Raw genomic sequence first — 26,175 nt, 5'->3', positions numbered from 1 at the left:
CGGGGTTGTGTTGTAGGCAGATAAGGCACTGCTGGACCAGGCGTTTGGCCGAGTCGGGGATTTTGTTGTTGTGCCAGACTTTGGAAATGAGTTCAATCATGGGGGCAGAACCTATGTGTGCAGGGGAGTGTGCCATTGTCAGTATGGGGATCAAGTATGAGTCAGGCAGCAACCACTTGTTTGCGTCCTTTGTCCGCCAGCAGCCTTCGTCGTCCTTTAAACCCACCCGTGCCCACTCAGTCTGTTCGTCAGGTGTGCTGGCCGACTGGATGTCCCTAATCGTTTCCCTAGCGTCAGTCCATTTTTCTGCTTGTGACCTGGTCACGTACATGCGTGTCGTCGTCCTATTCTCAGCTGTGGTTCGGGCAGTGATGTCGGCTAGTGCATTTCCTTGTCCAACTAAGTCTGTCACCTTCTTGTGTGCCTGACATTTGATCCCTGCTAATCGCTTGGGGAGGAGTACTGCTTCAATCAGGGCGGAGACTAGATCTCCATGGAGAATGGGTGTGCCGTGGGACGTCAGGAATCCCCTTTCCCTCCACAAGAGCCCAAAATGATGAACCACCCCGAAGGCATACTGGCTGTCCGTGTAAATGTTCGCCGTGGTTCCTGCTGCTATGATACATGCTCGTGTGAGGGCAATTAGCTCTGCCGCCTGTGCGGATCGTTGTGTGATGCGGGCGGTTTCAACTACTGTTCGGGCTGTCGTCACCGCATAGGCAGCTGAGGTGGTGCCGTCTGGGAGTTTGATACAAGAACCGTCTACCCATAGTTCTCCATCAGGGTCTGTAAAAGCAGTGTCTCTAAGGTCAATTCTACTTCTGGTCTGTACGTCCGTGAGGGTCACACAGTCGTGTATAGGGGGCACATCGGGGTCATTTTCTGGCAAGGGCAACAGTGTAGCAGGATTCAAAGTCGTGCATCTCTTAAGAGTGATATGGGGTGCAAGTAGAGTCAATTCGTACCCCGTCAGTCGTGCACTAGTCAGGTGTTGAGTCTTGGTCTGGTTCAAAAGGGTGTCAACTGCGTGGGGTACTAACACCGTGAGAGAGTTTGAAAGTACAATTCCCTCACTCTGACGGATAGAGACAGCAGCGGCGGCTACTGCTCGAAGGCAGGCAGGTAAAGCTCTGGCGACTGGGTCAAGAGTGGCAGAGAAGTAGGCACAAGGGTGTTGTTTGGAGCCGATGGGCTGAGTTAGAACAGACAATGCGCATCCCTCCCTTTCGTGAGTGAAGAGAGAGAAGGGCTTGGAGTAATCTGGTGTTCCTAGGACGGGTGCCGAGCAAAGGGCATCCCGCAACTCCTTAAAGGACGCTTGGCATTCGGGGGTCCAAGGGAGTGGGAAAGGAACATCTTTGGCCAACAGGGAGAGTAGGGGTTTTATGATGAGACTGAAATTTGGCAACCATTGTCGGCAAAAAGAGGTAAGGCCCACCAATGAACGGACTTGCTTCTGTGTTTTTGGGATGGGGGTGTCTAGGATGGTCTGGATTCGGTCGGGTGTAAGTTTCCTCCCTTCTTTGGACAGGAGATGGCCTAGGTAGGTCACTTGAGGTTGGCAGAACTGCAGTTTCTTTTTGGAGACTTTGTGGCCATTCTCCGCAAGAAAATGCAAGAGTTAGATTGTGGCTGTGATTGCAAGAGGAGTGGTGTCGGCCGCCAAAAGGATATCATCGACATATTGGATCAACACCACTCCATCTGGTAGCTGGACGGTGTCCAGCTGTCTTTTGAGGGCCTGGCTGTAGATGCTGGGACTTTCAGTGTAGCCCTGGGGAGCTCTACAAAATCGATACGAACGGTTTTGTAAGGTGAAGCCGAAGAGATAACGGCTGTCTGGATGGATGGGGATAGAGAAAAATGCATTCTTGAGATCGATAACGGTGAAGGTGGTGGCAGTGGACGGGATGAGGGTCAGAATGGTGGTGATGTCTGAGACTACGGGGTACTGTGGCACTACCACTTTGTTGACTTCTCGCAGGTCGATGATGAAGCGGTACGCTTTCTCATCTCCCTCACCTTGCTTCTTAACAATGGGTAGGATAGGGCTGTTGCAAACATTACTAACCACTTCCTCTACCACTCCTGCATCTACCAGGGACTGAATAATCGCTACCAATGCCTTCTCGCCTTCGGGCGATACCCGGTACTGTGGGAGTTTCGGGAGTATGGCGTCTGGTCGAACAGTTATGTGCACAGGATCGATCATCATTCGTCCTACATCCGAGTCGTTTCTGGCCCACAGGTACAGGGGTAGGGTGTCGAGCAAGGATTGGTTAGCATCAGTTATAGAGTACATATGTTGTGCGGGGCAGGATCTGGACATGTTCGGGTTGTCGTACAGGATGACTCGGACACCATCTGGGGAACACCTAATAGTAGCTCGGAAATGTTTTAGTAGATCAATACCCATAATGGCGTCAGGGGAGTTGGAGGAGTGCAGAAATGTTGTGTCCGTGGGGTTGTTTCCTAGGTCAAAAGAGATAGGTACAGACAGGGGATTAGTGGAGGGCGTTCCATCGAAACCTATCGATGTAATGTGTGAGCCAGACAAGGGTGCCCTTGGAATCAGTCGCTTTGATAATACACTACGTGTCGCTCCAGTGTCTACCAAAAATGGAGACTTTGTACCCAGGACCTTAGCGGTGACGTAAGGACCTTGCTGGTCAACACAGAGCTCGACTGGATCCCTCCCTCGCCCTTGGCAGTCCTATGCAAAGTCGTGAGCATTGTCGCAGCCGGACTGTTGGCACTGATTCTGTCGGGGGCGGTCAAATGTGTTCGGTCTGTCAGGTTGGTTACTGTTGGTGTCGTGGGTGTGCCCTCGTCCCTGCCCTCTTGTCCTGGGGCCATTTGCCATATCCCTTGTCTCGTTATTCTTAATCGTTTCTCGGAGGACCGGGCATTGAGACTTCCAGTGGCCAAATCCTTTGCAAAACGCACACTGGTTCTCATCGAGGTCTGTTCGTGGAGCGCCAGGTGTGGGTGTGCGGTCTCTAGGGGGTGGATTTCTAGGGGCATTTGACCGGTAATTTCTCCTATACTGCTCCCTTCCTCGAGTCACTCCCTGTAATTGAGCAATCATCACTCGTTCTTTTAAGTCCTTTTTCTTTCTCTCAGTTGCCCTCTCGTTCTCGTTCTTTTGGTGTTCGTAATACTGAGCCATCTGAAGGATAGCTGCAGGTTTTGAGGCCCCCCAACTACTCTCGCTTGTCTGTAACTTCTGGGAGACCTCTTGTAATAGCCCCTTTACGTAGTTTTGCACGAATAGGTGCTGTCCGGTTGCGGTGGTCATGTCTTGGCCACTGTAATCGGAGAACACTGTCTCAAATCGGGAGAAATACTCTGATACGTCTTCCTGGCGTTTCTGACGGCAAGCCGTGACTATCGACCAGTCTACCTTTCTCTCTGGGATCAATGTCTTTAACTTCTGCACTATTTTGTCCGGGAGTTCCAGTATGTCTTTTACAGGTTTCTTACTGGGCTCTCGCTGCCTATCTAGTTCACCGAGTTGATTCCAGGTATGTCCAAACAGATCTGTGTGGTTGGCCTTCCGGATTTGCTTCCACACGTCAGCCGGCAGACATAACCCAAAAAACAAATCAATGTCCGCTAGAGTCATCATGGTTGAGCCCAAGGCTGTACTTAGTTCGGTATAAAATGCTGTCGGGTTCTTTCTTAAATCGGGCAGGGTTTGCCTAAAGGTTAAAATATCTTGTCGATCCCATGGTTGATAAACCCAGTTGTACACAACCCTCCCTTTTGCATCTGCGTGGTTAATATCGTCGTTTGTTCCCTGACCTCTTGGGGGAACCCAGTAGGGGGCGGCTTCTCTGATAGGCATCATAGTGTTGGCTACTTCTAATGGGGGCTCAGCCGTTTCAGAGACAGTGAGCTTAACCTCTGGTTTCTGTTCAGTGAGGTGGCGGAAGACCTCAAGCGTTTGCATGAAGAGGTCCGTCACGTCATGCTCAGTCCCATCTCCAACATCGATCTTTCTATATAGAGCCGTCAGCTTAGCAGGACCCTTAGTTTGATACCTATCCTCATATGCGTTCAGGGTGTGGAAGCTGAACCGTAAAATGAAATGCCGTTTGTGGCTACCGGCATGTGAATTGCACATATCCATCGCATATTCTTCGCTCTCTTTCCGTTCTACCAGTGTCTTTGCTATCTTATCAATCCCATCCCGCTCATCTTTGCTCAACCTATTCGGTCTTGCCGTTAGCTGCTTGCTAGTCTCGAGTTCATCTGATGTTGTTACCAATGTGGCCGGTGCGAAGGCCGTAAGGGCCGGGGCACTAGCGCTAGGGTCACCCTCGCCCATGCTCAGGACTGGTAGGTGCTGTGCCAGTGGCTGGCAGGGGGCATAAGGAGGGGGCATGTAGATGATCGGAGGACCTAGCAGTAACTCGTCGTTTGCCCGTTGTTTGGAGGGCATCTCTGGGTAGAGCGTAGAGGGGGTCCTAACAGGGCATTGGCCTGTCGACCCTGATTCTTGCGTTTGTCTAACTTCCTCTCTCCTTTTTATCTCTTCATCTAGTTCCTTCGCTGCCAGGTGGGCTGCCTTTCGTAATTCTTTCCCTATTTTTGTTTCTTCTCTTTTTCTTCGTTGCTCTGCTTCTTTGCGCCACATGCCGATACTATCGAGCATAGTGGGTGTTGCCTTATTTATTCTAACAGCTGCTTCTAGCGCTTTTATTTTATGATCATCAAAGGAACCTATCAGTGGCCACTGATTTTTGGGGTCCCTTTTCGTATATTTATGCCATAGCTTACTATAAGCTATGGCGACTAGTCCTTGTTTAGTGAACATGTCCTTATTAGGGGTGCCTTCCAATGGAGCTGGATGGTTCATCTCTAATAAGCGGTCAGGGTTGATCCAACTACTGACCAATGGGGAGAAGATAGGCATGACGGGTTACAACGGGGACAAAAGTCTGCACTACCTATCCTTCACTACTTCGCGAAGACTAGACAGAATATTTTTATTCTGCAGTATTCGCAAATAGGGAATACCCAAAGAGAGAACCAATATCGAACAATTAATGTTCGTTCAATCAAACAATCAGTGGCGAGAAAGAAATAGGCGCGACGGGTTACAACGGGGGCAAAAGCCTGCACTACCTATTCTTCACTATCTGCAAAGGAGGACAGAATACTTTTTACCCTTCCTCGTTTGTAGACAGAGAATTCTCGAGAAAAACAATCCTCGAACAAACAATGTTCGGGCAAACAATCAATCAGTGGGGGAGAAAAGATAGGCACGACGGATTACAACGGGGGCAAAAGCCTGCGTTACCTACCCTTCGCTGCATGCAAAGGAAGAGAGAATACTTTTATCCCTCTCAGTTTGCAGACAGAGAATCTCCAAGAGAACCAACAATTCGAAGAGTAATACTAGTATTTTCAATCAAACAATCAAATATTTCTTAGTTTGTCGTGTTACACGACCTTACCCGGACCGTATGGACAGTTTCTCGTCTTCCGCTTCCAGCGCCCGATCGTCCTCTACTCTCTGCTGCTACCGTGGCACTCCTGATGGTTCCCAGTCAGGACCGAAGATCACTCGGGGAGAGGTCTGCTCGGAACCAGTGAAGTTCAGATGATCGGCTGTCAGACGAGGGTCTATCGGACAGGAGCTCTTCCGATCGTTGCAGTTGTTCACTCTGTCGTTGGGACCTCTCCCACCGGATCCACGTGTCGCTGATGGGCCCCACGTTGGGCGCCAATTGACGAAGATCAATACAAAATGGTCAGGCGATTTAGTCGATGTCTCTTCAGTAATGTTGCCCGGCGTTAAACGCCTCTAATACCTTACAAAGATTATCAAATAAAGAGGCAGGCGCTGGAGACAGGAAGACAGGAAACACGTTTTATTCCGACGGAGCAGAACACATCAGATCGGACAACAAGGTATCGTCTCGAGGTGCTCTCTGACAGCCTCTCTGAGACCTGGTCTTTTATACACTGGTTTATGACATGTGACCGTTCTTTATTACAATAAAGACATTGTGAAGTAGTGAAAGATGACATCCTCGGTACCCCCCCCCCAGTTCCGGCTCATTCCAACACGTGGCTACAGTAGAGGTCCTCACCCCCCATACAACAGGAGGGGGCTATCACGCAGCTGAGTGTTTCGCCGATTCCTTTGGAATGTGTGTGCCTGATCGAATCTCATGGGGTGGGGAGGTCATGATCAATAGTAGCTCCTTTGAAAAGGGTCGAGTGCATACAGTAGTGGGCAATAAACTGTATCCTCAGGCCAAGGGATGACCAGCGGTTCGTACAGACAATCGGGCTCAGAGGAAGGGGTCATCAAAGGAGAGGTATTCATGGAAGGAAAGGATCAGTGTGATCAGTGTGGATAATCGGAAGGAGGTGTTGGTCAGGCGCGGGGTGTGATTCCTAGAGACAGAGTCATGTGGCAGAGGAGGGTTCATGACTTACGCATGTGGATGCGGGGTCAGCCAGAGTGCATGGGGGAGGCTTGCAGGGTCAGGGAAGTGCGCTGATGATCGATCGTGAACAGGGAGATCATGGTACCTAAAATGGCTGTCGTGTATGTTCATACGTGAGTCTGAGGAATGGACAAGATGGCGCAGATGATGTTCAGTTCACGAACTAAAATTCCACAATTGTGTATTATCCACATATTATTCAGTGAGATATGGTACAGTTAGTGTCGACGTTTCGATCCCTGGGCTTAGATACATGGGATCATCTTCAGGACAGTAAATAAAACATGCCTGCATACAAACAGTGATCTATTTGTCAAACCTTAATAGTTGAAGGCAATTTAATACATTTAAGAAGTAAGTTACAAGGAAAAAACAATGGTGAGGGAGAAGAAAAGGAAGGGGGATAAAAGGGGAAGAAAAAGGCATGTTCGGATATGTAAATTGCAGACCAATCAGTTAAAAAGGGGGACTGCATAATGTGAGCTAGCATTAGGAGAAGGTGAGTTGAATTGATTTATTATTGTTACACGTGATGATCAATGAGGCGCCGTTCAGTGATGAGGAGCAACAAGTATTCTTGAGATAAGAGGGGAATGAGAGTGAATTGCGTGGGACAAGTAGCGGTGAAAAATAGCGACGCAGTGAGGAAAAACTCAATGACCTGTGATATTAAAATAAGTGAAATCCGGAACGGAACCGGATATGTTAATCCTGCCGCAGCAAGTGGGGGTTGTCAGAATAAAGATTACCAGGGAGGTCCTGGGGGCCTGCAAAATCCAATTGAACGTGCAGATTCGGAACGGAGACGGTTCTCCGAGTGGGGAGGATTCAATGATGTTCAAATCGGCAGCAGCGCTGCATGGTAGGGGCGTGTTGAAGAAATCGCCTGTCAGGGTCTGTCCTGAAAGTAAAACCGCAAGCCTAAATATGTAAGAACGCATTGGATAAATTAATCTAATGCCATTGTTGACGGGACAATCCTTACCCGATTTGGATGGGGAGTGGGGGGCGCGGGCTGTTGGGAACAATGTCCTGGCCCGATGAAAAAATAAGTTAAAGCGAATGGTTCGTATTCAGATTCAGATGCCGTCGCGGATAGCAACCATGGTAGGGACCTGTGGGTTAAAATTACGAGTTAGCCATAATGGGGGCGTGATCCGGGCAGGATGTCAGGGGGCTCTACTATAGATGGACTTACCGAGACGATGCTCGATGGGCGGCCAGATAGCGCGACTGGTGTGCAGTGAATGTCTCGCGGTGAAGGTGAACACTTAAGGTGGCGTCATGTGATTACAGTGCACGTGATTACTAAAGCATAAAAATAGAAGAGGTCCAACAGCAGAGCGAGGGATCAACCATCTTGGAAGGGGAGCGGTACCAATACCCAAAGTTGCTCACTCAGGGGAAAATAGGGCTTTGAGAGTTCTCAAGGTGGTATATACAATTATATGAAATGGGAAAGGAAAAGCAGATGCAATATATACAATGGGTGTGACATAATTACAGTAATTACAGAATCAAAAACAAGGTAAGGAAGACAATAACACTTGTAGTCAGATCAGAATGGAGGGTCACAGAAGCAATCCTAGAAAGTGGATTTTGGCTACTTGGTAATTGTGACTGATACATAAGTGCTGGCATTTGTGCAAGTGGGTTGGACACACTTACATTTGGTGACTTTAATTTCCAGTATATACATTCATGGAGGAACTGAGGAAAGTTTGGTGGAGGAACTGAGAAACCTGACAAGAGGTGTAGTGTCGTTGGGTTTATAGTAATCATGTCCAGTCCTCGAGGCGATTCAGGCCATTGCGAATGCTGTTTGTTCTAAGTATCCAGTTTAGTTCCTCTTTATTCAGCAATTGTGAGATGTCAGCTCCTCTGGGTGGGGGTTTAATTACAGTGATGATTGTCCATGTGAAGTCCTGTTCACTGTGCCCGCAGGAAAGGAAGTGATCCACTAGTGGGGCATTGTGAGTTCTGCAGCGGATGTTGTCCAATCCTTAGTCCAATCCTTAGCCTGGCCTTCTGTGTTGTTTGTCCAACATATATTTTCATACAGGGACAGAAGATTGCATAGATAACATTTGCAGAATTACAGTTAGTGAAATGCCTCCTTTCAAATTTTAGTTTGTCATAGGTAAATACTTTGCCTTCTATGGTGGTATCACATGCAATACATTCCCCGCATTTGACGTGGCCTTCGAGAGTGGGGAGACACCATAAGTCATTGAGAGTGCTCAATGGCGGTGGGTGAAAGGGCTGCTCTTACGAGATGATCTTGAATGTTTTTAGCTCTCTTGAAAGCAATCAAGGGGCGTTCAATGTTAAGTACCCCAGCATTCAGGACTTTCCAATGCTTCAATACACTTTTGCGTATAGCATTTGATGCAGGTGAGAAGGTGGTAACACATACAATTCTTTCCTGTGGTTTCTTGATTTTAGGTTCCAGGAGGATGTCTCTGGGGCAATACCAGGCCCTTTTTATGGACCGGCAGACAAGTTTGTGTGGATAGTTACAGAGCTTGTCACTCATTGTCTTGGCTTCAGTGAAGTAATCCTCTTTGTGATAACAATTCCGTTGGATACAAAGGAATTGTGAATAGGGAAGTGAGTCCCGGAGAGCACGTGGGTGGTGACTGTTATAACTGAGTAGTATGTTGCGTTCAGTTGGTTTGCGGTGTAAACTAGTGGCTAGAAGTCCATTTTGATGTTTGATTTCAAGGTCTAGGAAAGGGATGGAAACTTTGCTTTCAGACAAGATGAATCTGAGTCCACTGCAGTTATTGTAAAGCCAGTGGAGCAGTTGTGTGAGATAGTCAGTAGGGCCAGTCCAAAGCATAAATATGTCGTCAATATATCTCTTCCATAGGGCAATGCCACTGTGGAAGAGATTTGTAGAGTTGAGGATACATCTCATTTCTAGATCACCCATGTACAGGATAGCTAGGTTGGGAGCAAAAACTGCTCCCATCGAAGTACCCCGCACTTGGCCATAAAATTGGTCATTGAACAGAAAAAAGTTTTTTGTCAAACAGATTTCCAGGAGTTGTAATATGAATAGTGTTGGTACAGTGTGTGGACGTGGGTGCCTATTTAATACTCGTTTGATGACAAGCATTGACTCTATTTGGGGGATGTTGGTGTAGAGTGACTCCACATCCAGTGTGCACATAGTGCTGGATGTGGGGTCAAACGGGTATTCCTCTATGATATTAATCATAGACATGCTGTCTCTTACATAGCACTCTGTTTGAGGAACAAAATCTTCAATAAAAAAGTCAATATATTGCCCCAACAGTTCCAAAATGGAACCGCACCCTGAGACAATGTGGCGGCCAGGTGGTGTTTCTAAATACTTGTGAATTTTAGGCAAACAATATATTACTGGTGTTCTCGGTGCTTTAATGTTAATAAACAAGTGTTCCTTCTTACTGAGAAAGCCAGCCTCCAAACCTTTGTATGTGACTTGCAAAATGAGTTTTTGAATCTCTTTTGTAGGATTGCAAGGGTTTGTGCAATAATGATTAGTGTTCCTCAGTTGTCTGTGGATCTCTTCTTTATATGTGCCTGTATCCTGAATTACAATCCCGCCGCCCTTGTCAGCGGGTTTGATGACTAAGGATTGGTTATTCTTGATGGTGGATAACACCTTTTTCTCCATTAGTGAAATATTGTAGGGCACATATGACTTTTGTTTTTCAAGGGATGTCAAATCATTGAGGACGAGTTTCTCAAAAGTGAGTATTTCACTCAGAATCATACCAGCGGTGGGTGAGAATTTGGACGGTGGTCTGAACGGAGTGTTCGTATTCTGGGTGGGTGTGGGATTGATAAGGAAATAACTATGTAGCCTTACTTTCCTGAAGAATTTTAAGAGTTCAGTCTGTGCATCAAGGACGTTTGGACTAATGGTAGGCACAAATGAGAGATCTTTACTGAGCAAGGATAGTTCATGTGTGGATAGTTGGTATTTGGTGAGGTTGAAGATGGGGAGTAAGGAGTTGGTATAAGGTGCAGCATTGTTTTCAAGGCGGTGTTCAGGGGGGCATTGGCGGCCAGTGGGAGTGGCTGTTACCATCGGTAGTGTTGGCAGCGTGTGAATCGTTCGCCAGGAGGATTGGGCCATCGTTGTGGCTGTTTTCCTTTCACTCCCCTTTGGGGTTCTGATCGGCCTCTGCCTACAAAAGCGTTTCTATTAGAGATACTTGGGCCGTCCCTTTTGTCTGAGTTTTCAGATGAATCGGCTGAGCTGTCAGAAAATCCTACCAGGTTTTGGCGTCTGTTGAATTCAACTCACCTTCTCCTAATGCTAGCTCACATTATGCAGTCCCCCTTTTTAACTGAGTGGTCTGCCATTTACATATCCTAACATGCCTTTTCTTCCCTTTCATTTTCTTCCCCCTCACCATTGTTTTTTCCTTGTAACTTACTTCTTAAATGTATTAAATTGCCTTCAAGTATTAAGGTTTGACAAATAGATCACTTTTTGTATGCAGGCATGTTTTATTTACTGTCCTGAAGATGATCCCATGAATCTAAGCCCAGGGATCGAAACATCGACACTAACTGTACCATATGTCACTGAATAATATGTAGATAATGCACAATGGTACTTATATGATAATCAAGTCTGTTTAATACATACCTGAATACAGACAACCCCCCCTTGCCTGAATCCCTTCTCCCTACCCTGTTTACGTATGTGTGGGTCGCAGGTTGCGTCCTACTTGTCATTGTCACCGTTTACGTTTACCAAGCTTATCTCTCAAATAAATGTTGTCCGGCTGGACAAAGAACATACTGTCTATTTAGCATATGTTTATAAGTTGTTGTCTAGGGACCACAGACTAAAATAGAAGCATGTTATTCCTGAAGCGTTTTATAGCAAATTATGAATCTTAATTTATCTGCTATCTATAACTGCTTAAAAAGTGCTGTTCTATATGATGTATTGGTTTGAACACTTTTAAGATTATGTGTTTTTCTATTGATCATTTTTGAAGGTCAATCATGGTTCTGTTGATCCCAAACCAAATCTGGTTGATTACTCATGCTGCCAAACTAACTGTAAACGAAGGCAGGCTCTGAATCGAGGGCCTAGGGATGAGTCAGATATAGTGCATTGTCAGATCATGCATAAGGAAGCATAGACGAAAATGAAACATGGTATCTGTATCAAAACCTGGGCGACCTTATTGAGACTGGTCATAAGAAAGATCTTAGCCCTTTCTCTAAGATGAACTATTTTTTTTTTACTCAGACAAGCTCCTCCCTTGATTGGACAATTTTTCCTGATAGATAGGTTGCATTTTTGCTTTCATAATAAGCTTTCCACAATATATCCAGAGCACTACAGTTTTGTTTTCTCTTGTCTTCCTACGCCTTACAGTCTGGTCTTTTCTTTTTTCGAGGTTGAACTGGCTATTATTGAGAAGCTGTCAGCCAATGCTTCTAGCCCAGCCAGTGTACCCATGGTTCTCTTTAAGAACAAAATTGATTTGTGCCCCCCCCCCCCCCAATCAGACTAGAGTCCTTAATGTTGCATGTTGACCCTCGGTGCTACCGCCCTATCTCTCAAATTTATTTTGGTCATTAAGGTGGCTGGCAGCGTCATCCTAGACAGACTAATGCCATGGGAAAAGGAGAAAAACATTTTTTCGGAGGTGCAATTTGGTTTTAAGTCGAGTTTAGGGACAGTAGACCCCAATCCTATTTGTTTTCTACATTAATGATCTCAAATCCATCTAAATTGGAAATGAACCTGGACATTCCCTGGGTGGGTTCTAAACTCTTTTGTATGTAGATGATGCTGGTTTGATAGCTCGTATGGCTAATGGGAATAACAAACTTATTAAAGGCTTTATATCCCACAATGATGGGTGAGATCCGAGCACAAACTATTCAAAATCATATGCTATAGTGTTGGGGCCCAGATCTACTAAAACACACATATTTTCTGTTAGCAATCATGTTTTAGGAAGGTCCAGGCCTTCTCCTACTCAGAGTTCATCTTTGATAATAGTAGCTGCTGGTTGCATGGCCTGTCCTCAGGAAGAAGGTATTTTGTATCCCTACAGGGTAATGATTTCATCTTTATCGTCAGGCTGGGTTACACATCTCTACCATATATGGTTACATCATTCGCTGAAGCAGATAACAAATGAGATAAGAACACAGTTTTACCACATGAGAAATTCCAGCAGAGAGGACCGTAAACTCTTGAAGCATACTGTAAAATTCTAGGTTTTGATCAAAACACAGGAATCCATGAATCCATATTTAAATAATGTTCAAAATACCTGTAACCATTCCCATTTAATATATTTTAGAATGGGCTTTGAGCATGATTTCCTTGCATTACCAAAGGGTAGATTAGCGTCTGACATTTTAAACAACAGTCCTTGGCATATGCATTCTTCACAAACTGGCGTGCACTTAACCTAAGCCTAAAGTTCAAAATTTTCCCCAGTGTAGACCTTCTTTTCTTTTTCTGCAATTATTGGATAATCTTTTGGTGTGCATGTGTGTCAACAGCTTTCTGTTGGCCCTATTAGGATCAGGAATAAGATCGAATCATGAATTCCATGATCTCAAATACTCATTTTTGTACGTCGGCTTGTTACACTATAATTTATTTTTTTACTTATTTTATGTCTTTGCTAATTTATTTTATTATATCTAATATGTTACCTGCTTGCATTGTTTTTTATTAACCATAGTAAGTTGAAAGTATGAATTACTGACTGATTCACAATAGGTCTTTCAGTGGATTCCTACCCCTCGTTCATACCAGCTCTGAAAGTCTAGGTCACACCACAGATTCAATTTTGGATAGCATATCTAAATATATACCCTTATTTCCCTAGATGTCCCCCACACCGTAGGTACTGAAGAGACCCTACATCCATACTGGGGTCAAAACGCCGTCGACAATTGAGAAAAAGCGAACCATTGCAACTGGCATTCTATCAACATATAGATGTTATGTACTTGAAAAATGAAAAAAGATAGTGGTCGCTTTTTGTAAACCACAAAGTGTATCTGAAACCTCACACATATTGTTATATACATTTTTTGGTTCATAATTTCACTTGGGACACACTACACAACTGTAAATATTTTTTGTAATCGTTAAAAATTGCTTTTCGCTGAAAAATTTATTTTCAATACAAACATTGAAGAACGGAATCAGTGTGTCTATGTGTCTTTCTCTATCTGACAACTCACCCCAATCCCTGCATATATACGCGAACCTTTCGCCAATTCTTGAATCAGCATTTAAGTATCTTCCCACTGGAGCCACTGTTGTTTCTTATAATACTTAATCACCCAGGCTCCCTTGTGAGTAGTGTTCCCTTGTTTTTACTCTACAACTATGCATGATGTACACAGCACAATGTAAAGTCGTAGGGCCCAGGGCCCACATACATACCACAAGACCACAGGGACACAAGCAGAGATCATGTTTAACAGGCTACGGGCACATGCGCCCGGCCCCTTTGTTGGCAGGGCCACATGTACAATGACACCTGTGCTGGATGTGTGTGGGGGAGTGTAAGCCAAGACACACGGAATGTCTGGTGTTGGCAACCACTTGGACAGTTGCCACCAGTGCAACGGAAACAGAAAACAGATGCAATACAGAGTCAACTGCTGAGCAACATGGGGTGAGCCGGATAAAGTCCAGAGGACAGCCAACATGCAAACAGAAGTGTCCGTGAGTTTCAGTGCACTGGGCTGTGGACAATAGAGATGAGCGCGCTCGTGTGCAGAAAAAGTCTCAGATTGTGTCTCTTCGATACCTTCCTGGTGCAGATGCAGTGGGGTGTGTCAGACCTGCATCATCTTTCCCATCAACATCTCAGGGCCCCCACACTGTTTGAGGGGACATACCTGCGCAACCGCTCCACAGCACAAAACACAATCAGCAACGGACACTGGCCTGCGGTGCACTGAGTCATTGGCACCTGGAGTGCTGAGCAGGGCGTCAGGCCATTGATGGCATCCATGACAGGTCTGAGCAACTCCCTAAGTCTGTCAGGACCACTGTTTTGACTCTAGCAGATGGCATTTGGAGGTGGTCCTTGCGGTGGTGGCGTGTGCCTCCTGCAGTGATGCATCGTCCCGGCCGGTCTGGACTCGCTTTGGTGTGTGAGCCCTGGTGGGACGCAGAGGCTACGTACAGCACAAGGCCACAGAGTCATGGCATTGATGACCCCAAGGCCTACACCTCAGGGGACAGCCTATGTCTCCGGAGAAGGAGTCCCGGACAGGACCAGCACAGAGTTAGTGGCACCGGATGCACTGCGGCCAGCACAGGCACCCAGCCACGGGACGGTGAGTTGCAATGCAGTCAGATGGGCCATGCGACCTGAGCGGGTAACCATCATTGTCCGAGGTGCATGTTTCAGAGTGTTTCGGGGGGCAGTGGAAGGTGTCCTCCAGGGCAAGACGCCGAAAGATTTGATTTTATCCAGAAGCAGCAAATGGAGGAGTGGAATACGACAGCCCGTTGCCACCACCAATTCCGTATCAGTTACATGGGGGTGAAAACTGCCCCCTAGGCCATAGGCTCAGACGCCACCACTGTTCGAACAGAGAGTGTCCATGAATGTCGGGGAACAGACTTGGTGGAACCGGTGCTGAGTGGGGATATAGACTGCGATGATGCCGATACACTGATATGGACTCCGCCATTGCTGAATCATGACTCTGTGACCTACTGGACCGCAGTATAGGTCGTAGGAAGCGATCAGCAGTGGCCCACAGCCACGTGTCTTTGGCTCGCGATGCACAGTGCTAGTGACACCAGGGCAGTTGTCGGTAGTGTACGAACACCTCCGTAACAATGATCCTTTTCTCTCTGCCAAGATGCACGGCGACATCTTCTTAGGCCTCTCCTTGCATGCAATGATGTGTAATCTGCCTTTGCATACTCGATGTTAAGTTCCAAATCTGTGACCTACTCGAGCACAGCCCAGGCCAAGAGCAGTGTAGACCAGAGGCAGCGGTCAGCACGGGCCATTCACCGAGTGTCGCTGGCATAGGTTGGTGGCCCCACCGGCCCAGGTAGTTCAGGTTCAGTGGCAGCAAGAGTCCGGTCACCTCTGTGACCCGCCTTTCGTCCGAAGAAACAAGTTACTTACCTTCGGTAACGCTTTTTCTGGTGGATACAGTATCTGCCTGTGGATTCCCCACCTTGTGAATATTCCCCTGCGTCAGCAACATTCAGAAATTCTTTTGTAGCTCCTCATGCTGACGTGGACGACGTCACAGAAGCCCGGCATCTCGCGTGGCTCTGCTGACGTCACTGAATCCATAATAGGACAGCGTCGGCGTGATGACATCAGTTCCTCCCTTTTTTCCGTGTCCTCGAGGCACACGGATGGATCGACAACAGTAGATATATATACACAGTATACACAGTTCAAAATAAACAAGGTAACATACACAGTGTGTAGAAAATGCATTGAAAGCAGATAGAAGTATACACTTCCTTTGAAAGTAACATATAAGCATTACCATTATTGCAGGTATACAAGGGTGGACAACGGGGAGGCGGGTGGGCCAGTGAGGAATCCAAAAGCAGATACTGTATCCACCAGAAAAAGCATTACCAAAGGTAAGTAACTTGTTCTTCTGATGGATACATCTGCCAGTGGATTCCTCACCTTGTGAATAGATTCTCACAGCAGTCCCACCATCGGAGGAGGGTGTCCACCCTTCTATACCAAGAAATCCTGAAGGACGGAACGAGCAAAGTGTCTGTCCCTCCTCACCTCTGCATCCAGACAATAATGTTTTGCGAAAGTGTGGAGGGAGGCCCAAGTTGCCGCCCTGCAAATGTCCTCCATAGAACAACCCCTAGACAAAGCAGATGTAGATGATTTTGCCCCAGTAGAATGAGCCCTCAAACCTTTAGGAGGTTCCTTACCGGCCAGGGAGTAGCAAATCTTGATACACAAGACAATCCATCTAGACAGCGTGCGCTTGTGCACTGCTCTGCCTTTCCTGCAGCCAACGAAACCCACGAAGAGCTGGTCATCAATTCGGAACTCCCTAGTTCTGTCAATGTAGAAGCTCGCCACCCTCTTAGGGTCCAAGCGGTGAAGCCGCTCCTCCTCCTTGGAAGGGTGAGGGGGAGGATAGAAGGTAGGGAGGGTAATGGACTGCCCCAGATGGAAGGGAGTTACCACCTTGGGCAGAACAGTAGCCCTGGTCCTGAGTACCATTCTTTCAGCATGAATGGTCAACAACAGGGGTTTTGAGCTTAGAGCTTGAAGCACACTTACCATCTTTGCCGAGGTAATGGTAATCAGAAAGACCATTTTACAAGATAAAAACCTCAAGGGACACCTGTGCAAAGGATCGAAGGGTGAACCCATTAAGAAAGTAAGGACAAGATTCTAGTCCCATTGAGGCACAATAAAAGGAGTGGGAGAAAATGTATTCGTAAGGCCCTTTAAGTACCATAAACCAACAGGTGACTTGAAAAAGGACGGCTGGTCTGGCAGGTAAAGGAATGTCGACAAGGCCGAAAGATAACCCGTCACTGTCGCTACAGCAAATCCTTGCTGAGCCAAAGAGAGTGCAAACTGAAGAATGTCGGACAAGCGAACCTTCAAGGGGTCAATGGACTATTCTCCACACCATGAAACAAACTTGGACCACCTATAAGAATAGATAGACTTTGTAGAATGCCGCCTGGCTGACAAAATAACATCCACCACGTCAGGTGGGAGAGAAAAATAACTCAGGTTGCCCCGTTCAATCTTCAGGTGTAAGGTCTGGAGGTCGAGTGGAGGGCAGGAGGAGAGGTGGAGAAGATCTGTGTAACACACCCTTCTTGGCCAATCCAGGGCGATCAATATGACTTGGGCCCGGTCTTGGCGAATTTTCCTCAGATCCTGAGGAATCAAGGGAATGGGAGGAAATGCATAAAGGAGTTCCGAGTCCCAACTCATCTGAAACAAGTCCCCCGAAGCTCCCTGCATCAGATACTAGAGACTGCAGAATGACGGGCAGTGAGCATTCTCGTGAGTGGCAAACAAGTCCACCCGAGGGGTTCCCCACGTCCGAAAGATGTAACTAACCCCCCCCGGATGAAGCCTCCACTCGTTCGGCTGAGAATTGTCGACTGAGACTGTTTGCACGCACGTTCAGAACCCCGGCCAGATGATTCGCCATCAGACAAATCTGATGATCCTGAACCCAGGACCAAAGTCGCAGGGCCTCTCTGCAGAGACAATGCGACCCTACTCCTCCCTGCTTGTTGACATACCACATCGCGGTAGTGTTGTCCGTCAGGACTTGCACCGACTGACCACGAAGGGAAGGGAGGAAGGCCTTGAGTGCCAAACGTATCGCCCGTAATTCTAGAAGGTTGATGTGAAGCAACCTTTCCTCTGGAGACCAAATACCCTTGATCTCCAGATCCCCCAGATAGCACCCCACCCTAGAGTGGATGCATCCTTTATCACTGTGGCCACCGATGGAGGCAGATGGAAAGGGTTTCCTTGAGACAGATTGCCCTCCATGCTCCACCAAGACAGATCCGCTGCAGCTTCTCTGGAGATCCTCACAGACTTCCTGAGATCTCCGTTGTGCTGATACCACTGCCTGTGGAGGCACCACTGGAGCGCCCTCATGTGCCAGCATGCATGGTTGACCAACAGAATGCAGGAAGCAAACAGACCGAGCAGGCGAAGGACCTTCTGGACTGGAACAACCGCTCCATTGTAAAACAAGGGAATGATTTCCTGAATGTTGAGAATCCTTTGTGGAGGAGGGAATGCCCGGCACAGAGTGGTATCCAGTACCGCACCTATGAACAGGTTGCACTGAGAGGGTACCAGGTGAGATTTGGGCACGTTTATCGAGAAACCCAATCTGTACAACAACTGAGTTGTAATTTGCAGATGATGGAGCACCTTCTCTGGGGACTCTGCTTTGATCAGCCAGTCGTCCAGATAAGGGAATACCGGAATCCCGCCTAGACCTCATCCTCGGGATCGGCGTCGATGGAGCCACAACCGACTCCGATGGAGCCGGTGCCGGCGTTGTGCTCGGATCCGGAGGTTTTATCCACACTATGTGTGGGAGGGTATACTCAGACGTGAGTCCCTTGCTCATTGCACCATCAGGATTCAAGCAAGCCGGGCCGAAGAAGGCTGTGATGCCAGAAACCGGTCCCCGGAAGCTTGTTTCCTTCCCAGTATAAGAATTGGCTTGGTAGTTTGGTTTGCCCTGTTCCCATCATGCATTGGGACAGGAACAGACTAATTTGCATATAGCCAGGTTCTGAGCTGGGATGGTGCAGTGAGCTAAAAAACGGTGATGGATTAAAACCATGATCTATTGACTTGGTAAGAGTATTCTGCATCATTCAGAAACTCTGTCCATCACCACCCCCCTTTTCCAAAATCGGATCCGGAGGTACAGCCCGGAACGGACGAGGTTGAGACGGAATCGGAGCCGGAGAAGATGGTACCGGCATAGATGACTTTGGCGCCAGGAAGTTCCAGGAAAGCGCCGTCGGCATAAAAGGCATAAACTGTGCCTGTGCATCAGCCTGCGGGACACCCAGGTTGTAGGCCAATGGACCCATGGGACCAGATGGTGCACTAGAGGGGTACATGGCTCTTGAGAAGATGCTGTACATCGCATTCAAATAATGCGTCGGGTCTTGTCCCGGACCTGGAAAGGGCGGGTATGGACCCATAGGCTGCTCCTGTTGTGGAACAATCGGAGTCGGGATCACTGGACTCGAAGGTGGATCCATCGGCGTCGAACACCCTTCAGGCAATGGAGCTTCAACCTCCTCTCGAGATGGAGAGTGTGACGGTGCCGGAGAAGGATTCGAAGACTGTGCAGGGGAATGCTCCGGGGAAGGCACTGGAGAAGGTTCACCTTGCGACTCCGGATTCAAAGGAACAGGAGAAGGAGAGACATAGTCCTTCCGATGTCGATGACTCGGAGACCTCAACTTCGGATCCGACTCTCTTCCAGAGTGACGTTGAGATCCATGCTTCTTCTTCTTGTGCTTCTTCTTAGAACGCGAAGCATGACCTGAAGTTGACCTCGACCTCGAGCGGGATCTCGAACGCCTCCTACCTTTCATCCCCTTCATTTTCGGCACAAGCAGCTTTGCTTCTCTCTCTCGCAGCGCCTTCGGGTTCATTTTATTACAGCTGGAGCATCCTTGGACATCGTGGTCAGATGAAAGGCACCAAACGGAATCCTCATGCGGATCCGTGATCTACATCAACTTCCCGCATGCTCCACATGGCTTGAACCCTGATTTCCTTGAAGGCATGTCAAAAGGGAACAAAATTTAACTTGCAACAAGTAACAGTAACAAAGTATTACACGAGCTACTGCAGATCCCAAGAAAAAACGTTAGCGTCGACGACGTGGAAAAAAGGGAACTGATGTCATCACGCCGACGCTGTCCTACTATGGATTCAGTGACATCAGCGGAGCCGCGTGCAATGCCGTGCTTCTGTGACGTCGTACACGTCGGTGTGAGGAGCTACAAAACAATTTCTGAATGTTACTGACGCAGGGGGATATTCACAAGGTGAGGAATCCCCTGGCAGATGTATCCATCAGAATAAGCCACATCTTCCTCTTACTACTCTTCATGTGACCACAGCCATTCGTGATTCGCGACTAGGTGCTGGATGTGAGACCTACTGGTCCGCAGGGTAGTCCTGGTCCCTCATCCACGTGTCACCGGCTAGCATTGAACAGGGTTAGTGGCACCACGTGTAGCCGGCTGGCGTTGGACAGGGTTTTTGGCAGCACGGCTTGCCGGATGGCGTTGGACAGGGTTTGTGGCAACATGGCTCACCGGATTTTGTTGGACAGGGTTTGTGTCAGTACGGCTCGCCGGATGCCGTTGAACAAGGTTTGTGGCAGCACGGCTCGCCGGATGGAGTTGGACAGGGTTTGTGGCAGCATGTGTCGCAAGATGCACATATGGCACAATGCCTCATGGATCGAAGGGGGTCTGGTACTGTGGCCGCTCTCCCGAATTTGGGGTCACTGCCATTCAGGAGCCCGGACACAGTTTCACATATGGGACCCACTTGGCTGCAGAGGTTGCCGGTAGAATATGTAAACGAGAAAGGAGCAATGTGGGCCAACGTCGGGGGACAGCGGTGGTCTGAAAGGTTGGCAGGGTCGCGGGCCTCAGCCTTGGAGCTTACACTGGCATCTGGTGGGCCCTCCATGACACACCCCGGTGTCGGATGCTGATTAGTTTGGCCTGGCTGCGTAGGGTTGGGCCTGACAGATTTGTGGTCCAGCGGGTCGGGGTATGGCAGGCGCACAGGATCTCAGGCAACTCCGCTAACGAGGACGGCGTCGGCCTCATGGCGGGGTGGGAGGCGCCGCCCTGGCAGAGACGGTGGCTTTCCAGAAGGGGACAATGCCCAGGGCTTTCTATTCACATCCCTACGCTGGCCTGGCATACGCCGGTCTATCCCACTTTGCTCACACTTACGGGGCGTAACAGGCAACATTTCCGCAAGGATCCCCACTGGCTGGGGTGACATGGTTGCGGCCACTGTCCACTACACTCCATTCACCAGAGGTGTATGTCACCGTGGATATAGGTGTGTTCTGCATACTGCGGTACGTTCAGCACTTTGCCGCCACTCTTGGTATTGTGTACTTTCCCAATAATGGTTCTACTGCATCCTTCACACATGCCTGGTTGCCTCCTCTCCCCACATTCGTCTATTGTGTGGTTGAGGTGCCATGCCGTTGATTGGTCATGTTCACGGCTTGCCCAGGTTACCATTGTGAGTTGTTCTATCGTGTCTGGTGGGTGGGCATGTTGTTGTGCATGTATGTACTGGACTTGGGACGTGTGCATTGCCAGAGTTGTGGATTGCATGGTTGTGGAGTTGAGGTGAGTGGGTGTTAATTGCGAAGATGCCAAGGGGCTGTGCATTTCCCATGGTGCCATCCTGGGTCGGCTGGTTGCTGTTGGACCGTCGGAGGGTGAAGAGATCATGCACACTGGCTGTGTATTTGGATGCGATATTGGTGAAGGTCCCACGGTGTTCTGATGTTGCGTGCACATAGATGTGAGAGGTGTGCTTCCTGTTGCACTGATTGTGTGCTGTGTCACTAGGGGGCGCAGGTGGGACATGTGTGCAGTGGATTGCCCCCAACATGTGCGTGCATCCGGCTATGGCGTATGGTCCTTGCTTTGTCTCCAGCGGTTCCTGCGCATTGTATTGGCTGTACGGGGACTGAGGTGCCAGGATGATGGTGATGTCCAGGACAGGTGTGGGGTTCTTGGATGTGGTTGGCTGTGAGACCCCGCCGACTCTGGCGGGTGTTGGTTGGGGTGTGCCAGGGGCCAACAGGTGCAGCACAGCCAGCAACTTGGTGTGGGGTGGGATGTTGGTTGTCCGCTGTGTTGGTGCAGTTGGCCTGTTGGGCGATGACGGCCGGGATGGCTCAGATTTCAGCCTGTACTGGACAGTGACGTTGTCAGGTGTTGTGCCTGTGAGGCAGGTGCGTTTCATGGGGGACCGCTGTCTTTGTCTGCGCTGCCTCTGTGGTGGTCCGGGGGGGTGCCGGATGGATGTTGTGGCCCTTTTGGGTGTCCGTGCTGCATGTTGAGTTGCTCCATGGCATCTGTTGCCCTTCCAATGATGCCCTGGGCAGAGCTCCCTTTTGTGGTGCAGGCTCCTGTCCGACTTTACACCAGGTCAGAGCAGGTGTAAAATTCCTGCTGCTAACGCGCCTTATCGCGTGTTTTGTGTTCCTCTGGCCGATCTGTCTGGTCGTAGTGAATGTTGAGGTGTGGTGTTGTCGCGGGTTTTGGCACGGGAACGCCGACTCTGCATTTCATTAGCGATAGTTGCAGGGGTCCTCTGTGGTGACGTTTTTTGCAGCTGCTATCGTGGGAATACTGGTGCTGTGTGCTGTTAGCACCTGGTTGTAAATGGTGGGGTAAATTTATCACAACTTCGGCTGCAATAAAGTGCAGTTAATTCAGCGATAGCTCCTTGTGAATATGCCCCACAGACTCTTCTACCTCCTTCTGCTCAGGAAAGTACTTAGGGCCCTTCACCAGTCACCTTACTCTCCCTTTACTTCTCCCACCCTATATGCTAACTTCTGATCAACATATGTCTACTCCTCTTGTCCAAAGTCTGTAACCTGTAGGGATTGGGCTGTATACTCGCTCTCGGTAAAGTATTCCTCTGCCCAATTGTCTAGGTTAATTTTCTACAAATAGCACAATAAAAAAAGCGCAGAAGAAAATATGAACCATGAACTGCACAAATATCAGCTGCAAAAATGTTAGCATTTTCAGGAAGAAGAGTGTATGCTGCATATGGTTTCTGAGACGACACAAACTAAAATTGTTAACCAGTGATGGGTTAAAAATAAAAACTGTGGCCTGTCACTCAGATGGGAGATGGAAGCTGCCCCCCGATGGGACAAAAGCTTAAAGAAGAATTAGTATTGACGCCAATGTGAAGTGGGCTGTGACAGACTTGTGCCATGGTTAATGAAGATAAAAGCGGTAGTGTCAGAGGATCGCTTTGTCAATAAGGGGATATGCTACTTCTAAAGCATAACAAACACCCTTCTGAGATTCTAGATAAAAAAATTGCTGGCCATTGACTGGAAATGTAAGAAAAACGCACACTTTTGAGAAGCAGTATCTGCACAATCCCTTCTAATGGTGATAAAAGGATTCAAACAAGTTCAGTGGACATTAGCATTTTATAATACACAAGGAAACCGCCTTGGAGTACTGACCTTACCTATACTGATGCCAAAAAGCTGCTAAACCCCAAAGTATTTATGTATAATTAACCTATATTGTGAAAGCTTCTTAGTATGAGAATCTACTGAAGACCTAAATGTAAAATAGGAAAATGTGCTCATATGTGGCTATAGCGTCACTGTTTCCTGTAATAACATAAGTAACAAGGGCATAAAATAACTTTGCCAAAAAATGGGAAAGTCCAATATCGACCAAAGTAAATTCGGAGAACACTCCTTTGGCTGTAGGTTGGATATGAAGTATTTAACATTCAATTAAATAAACTGTTTCTGCAGTCGAGACAGTCTCCTGGGTCCTTGATTCAGTGGCGTAGCTAAGGGGGTGGTGTCCAGGGGGGCGGCCTGCTACCACCCCTACCTGGCGTCTCGGGCCGGCAATCCCTCCAAACGCCCCCCTCTACATTTCAGCCGGCGCGGGGCGACATTCCCCCCTCACTATATTTCGGCCGTCGAGGGCGGCATTCGCCCAACCCTCCGCTCTACATTACGGCCGTCGCGGGGCGGCATTCCCCACCTGCTCTACAGTTCCGCTGTCACGGGGCGACAATGGCAGCTGAATCTCGCCATTAACCCCCATCTTCAATGGGGTCGAAGCAGGGCGGCAAAAGGAGGGACTGCCATGGGCGGCCATAAGGCTAGCTACGCCACTGCCTTGATTATATCAGGCATCGGCATGTATGAACCGATGGTCATATTAATTACACAACACAAACAAGTGCATCAAAAGCCACTGCCATTCCAGATCATGACAATGTGAACTGCTTTTATCTGATTAATTCTTCTGAAGGGTAACACTACATAACTGGCAGCACCGTAACAGTTTTATACTATTATAACAGACGCTTCTCTTCCCCACAGCATAGAGACATGAAAATCAATTTGCTAAAAAGTACAACATTTAATTACAGATCTGGTTACAAACGGTTCTCACCTGATCTTGTGGATCTATCATCAGGGGCCAACGCCGACCTCGAGTCACAAGGATACCATTTTCTGTTGACACAAGGTCACGTGGCAAGCCATCAGTATTCCATTGACGGATTTCATAGGCGTCTCCTAAAATGTTTATGAGACTGAATTTGGGGTCGATAGGAATCTCGAGCTTCTGACACTCCTTAATCCAACACTCGATCAACTGAGAATAAGAAAAGGAGACCAGTGAGTGCTACAGTGTCATACCAATTTTAGAAGGCTCTATTCAAATGCCCATAAGATTAACTTACCCCATATGAAGAAAAGTGGGCCATTACATTTAGTATGGCCCTAGAGAGAAACACTGTTAGCTACAAGTTGGGAGAAATGTAATTCTAATCCAAGCTTTCTTTATTTCGGTCCGAGAACCATAAAAGAGCATTGCCAAAACATGCAATATACAACAAAAAAATAACAAGCATTGGCAGAACCAATAGGTCTCGCCTTTGGGACTTTATAAGTGTTTAGCCATGATGTTGTTGCACCAAGGATATTGTGATGCATAACTAAATACTTATAAGGTCCAAAAAGGGAAACCTATTGGCTATGCCAATGCTTGTTCTCAGTGGCATCGGAAGGATATTGGCACAGAGCTTTGCAGGCACCTGAGTCCTCCACACCATTGGTAGCATTGGAAGGACCTTGGCACAGAGCTTTGCACACACCCTCGTCAAGGGGTGAAAATTCAAACATGCACAGTGTTGCTTGCTACAGACAGGACCGCCCGAAGGAGTCTCACATGACATACGTTCACTAAGATGAGATATTTTTTTTTTTCAATGTGGGCTACGGTATTTTCAATACATTTACTGCTTGAACCCACAGAAAGACTGAGCAGTATCATTGCAACAACAGTTGAGGAGGCTCTTAACGAAGGCTGGATAACAGCTCACGAATCAGCAATCCTCCAGACAGCACACCCGGTGATGCCCTATTTTTACACCTTGCCAAAGGTCCATAAGACCCAGAGACCGCCACCGGGTAGAAAAATAATCTTGGGAATAGGCTCACTGTTGGAGCCTTTATCAACCTTTGTTGATTTTTTTCTAAGACCTCTTGTCAAACATATGCCCACATATTTACAGGATACAAAGGACGTGTGCGCCTGTTTCCCACAATAGAATTCGAGTCCGAGAGAGACCTTTTGGTCTCTTTCAACGTCGAATCTCTCTACACATCAATCCCTCAAGACGTGACGCTTGACACCATCTCCAGCATTCTGAACGAGAGCTCCCCGGACTCAATTACCCTAGTTCATTTTATTATGACACTAGCTCCGTTGGCCATAAAGGAAAACTTCTTTACGTTTGAGGAAACCATATACCTTCAGGTCTCTGGAACTAGTATGGGGAGCGTTTTTGCGCCGAGCCTGGTGAACCTGTACGTTCACAATTTCGAACAGGAATTTGTACTAACCAGCAATAACCCCTTCCATCAGTCTATAAGGCTATGGAAGAGGTATATCGATGATATTCTAGTAATTTGGCGTGGAGATGTGGAATCAGTCACACAGTTTCAAACATGGCTCAATACTCGGAACTAATTCTTGAGGTTTACTCTGGAAGTAAACAAAGACAGGCTAGCTTTTCTAGACCTATTAATCTATGTGACATCTACAGGATTGGAGAGCGAACTGTTCTGGAAACCAATGCATGTAAATCACTTCTACGCTACGACAGTCAACAAGTCGTTGCGAGACAACTTGCCATATGGTCAATTTTTACGTCTCAGACGGAACTGCTCAACAGTGGACAAATACAAGCAGCACGCAGATGATCTGGCAAAACAACTACATGAAAAGAAATATCCCAGAAAACTCGTAAAAAAGGCTTGTAAACGCGCCAAAAACAACCATAGAGAAGCTCTTCTAGAGCCAAAGACTGTCAAACCGCCCCTAGGACGCTTGACCTTTGTAAAT

At 47.7% G+C, this 26,175-nt stretch overlaps 1 protein-coding gene across 1 annotated transcript in view; it reads right to left on the bottom strand.

Moving 5' to 3' along the window:
- The window catches only part of LOC144818685 (dynein axonemal heavy chain 6-like), a 1,395,111-nt gene that overhangs the window by 858,289 nt on the left and 510,647 nt on the right, over positions 1-26,175 (bottom strand). The window contains exon 16 of the mRNA XM_078676337.1: positions 24,217-24,420. Coding sequence (XP_078532463.1) covers positions 24,217-24,420 — 204 coding nt within the window. The remainder of the gene's footprint in view (positions 1-24,216; positions 24,421-26,175) is intronic.

The sequence above is a fragment of the Lissotriton helveticus genome, chromosome 2_1 (assembly GCF_964261635.1).
Source record: "Lissotriton helveticus chromosome 2_1, aLisHel1.1, whole genome shotgun sequence".
Classification (NCBI taxonomy): domain Eukaryota; kingdom Metazoa; phylum Chordata; class Amphibia; order Caudata; family Salamandridae; genus Lissotriton; species Lissotriton helveticus.
Note: the sequence above shows the minus strand (reverse complement) of the source record. Positions and strands in the feature narration are given on the sequence as shown.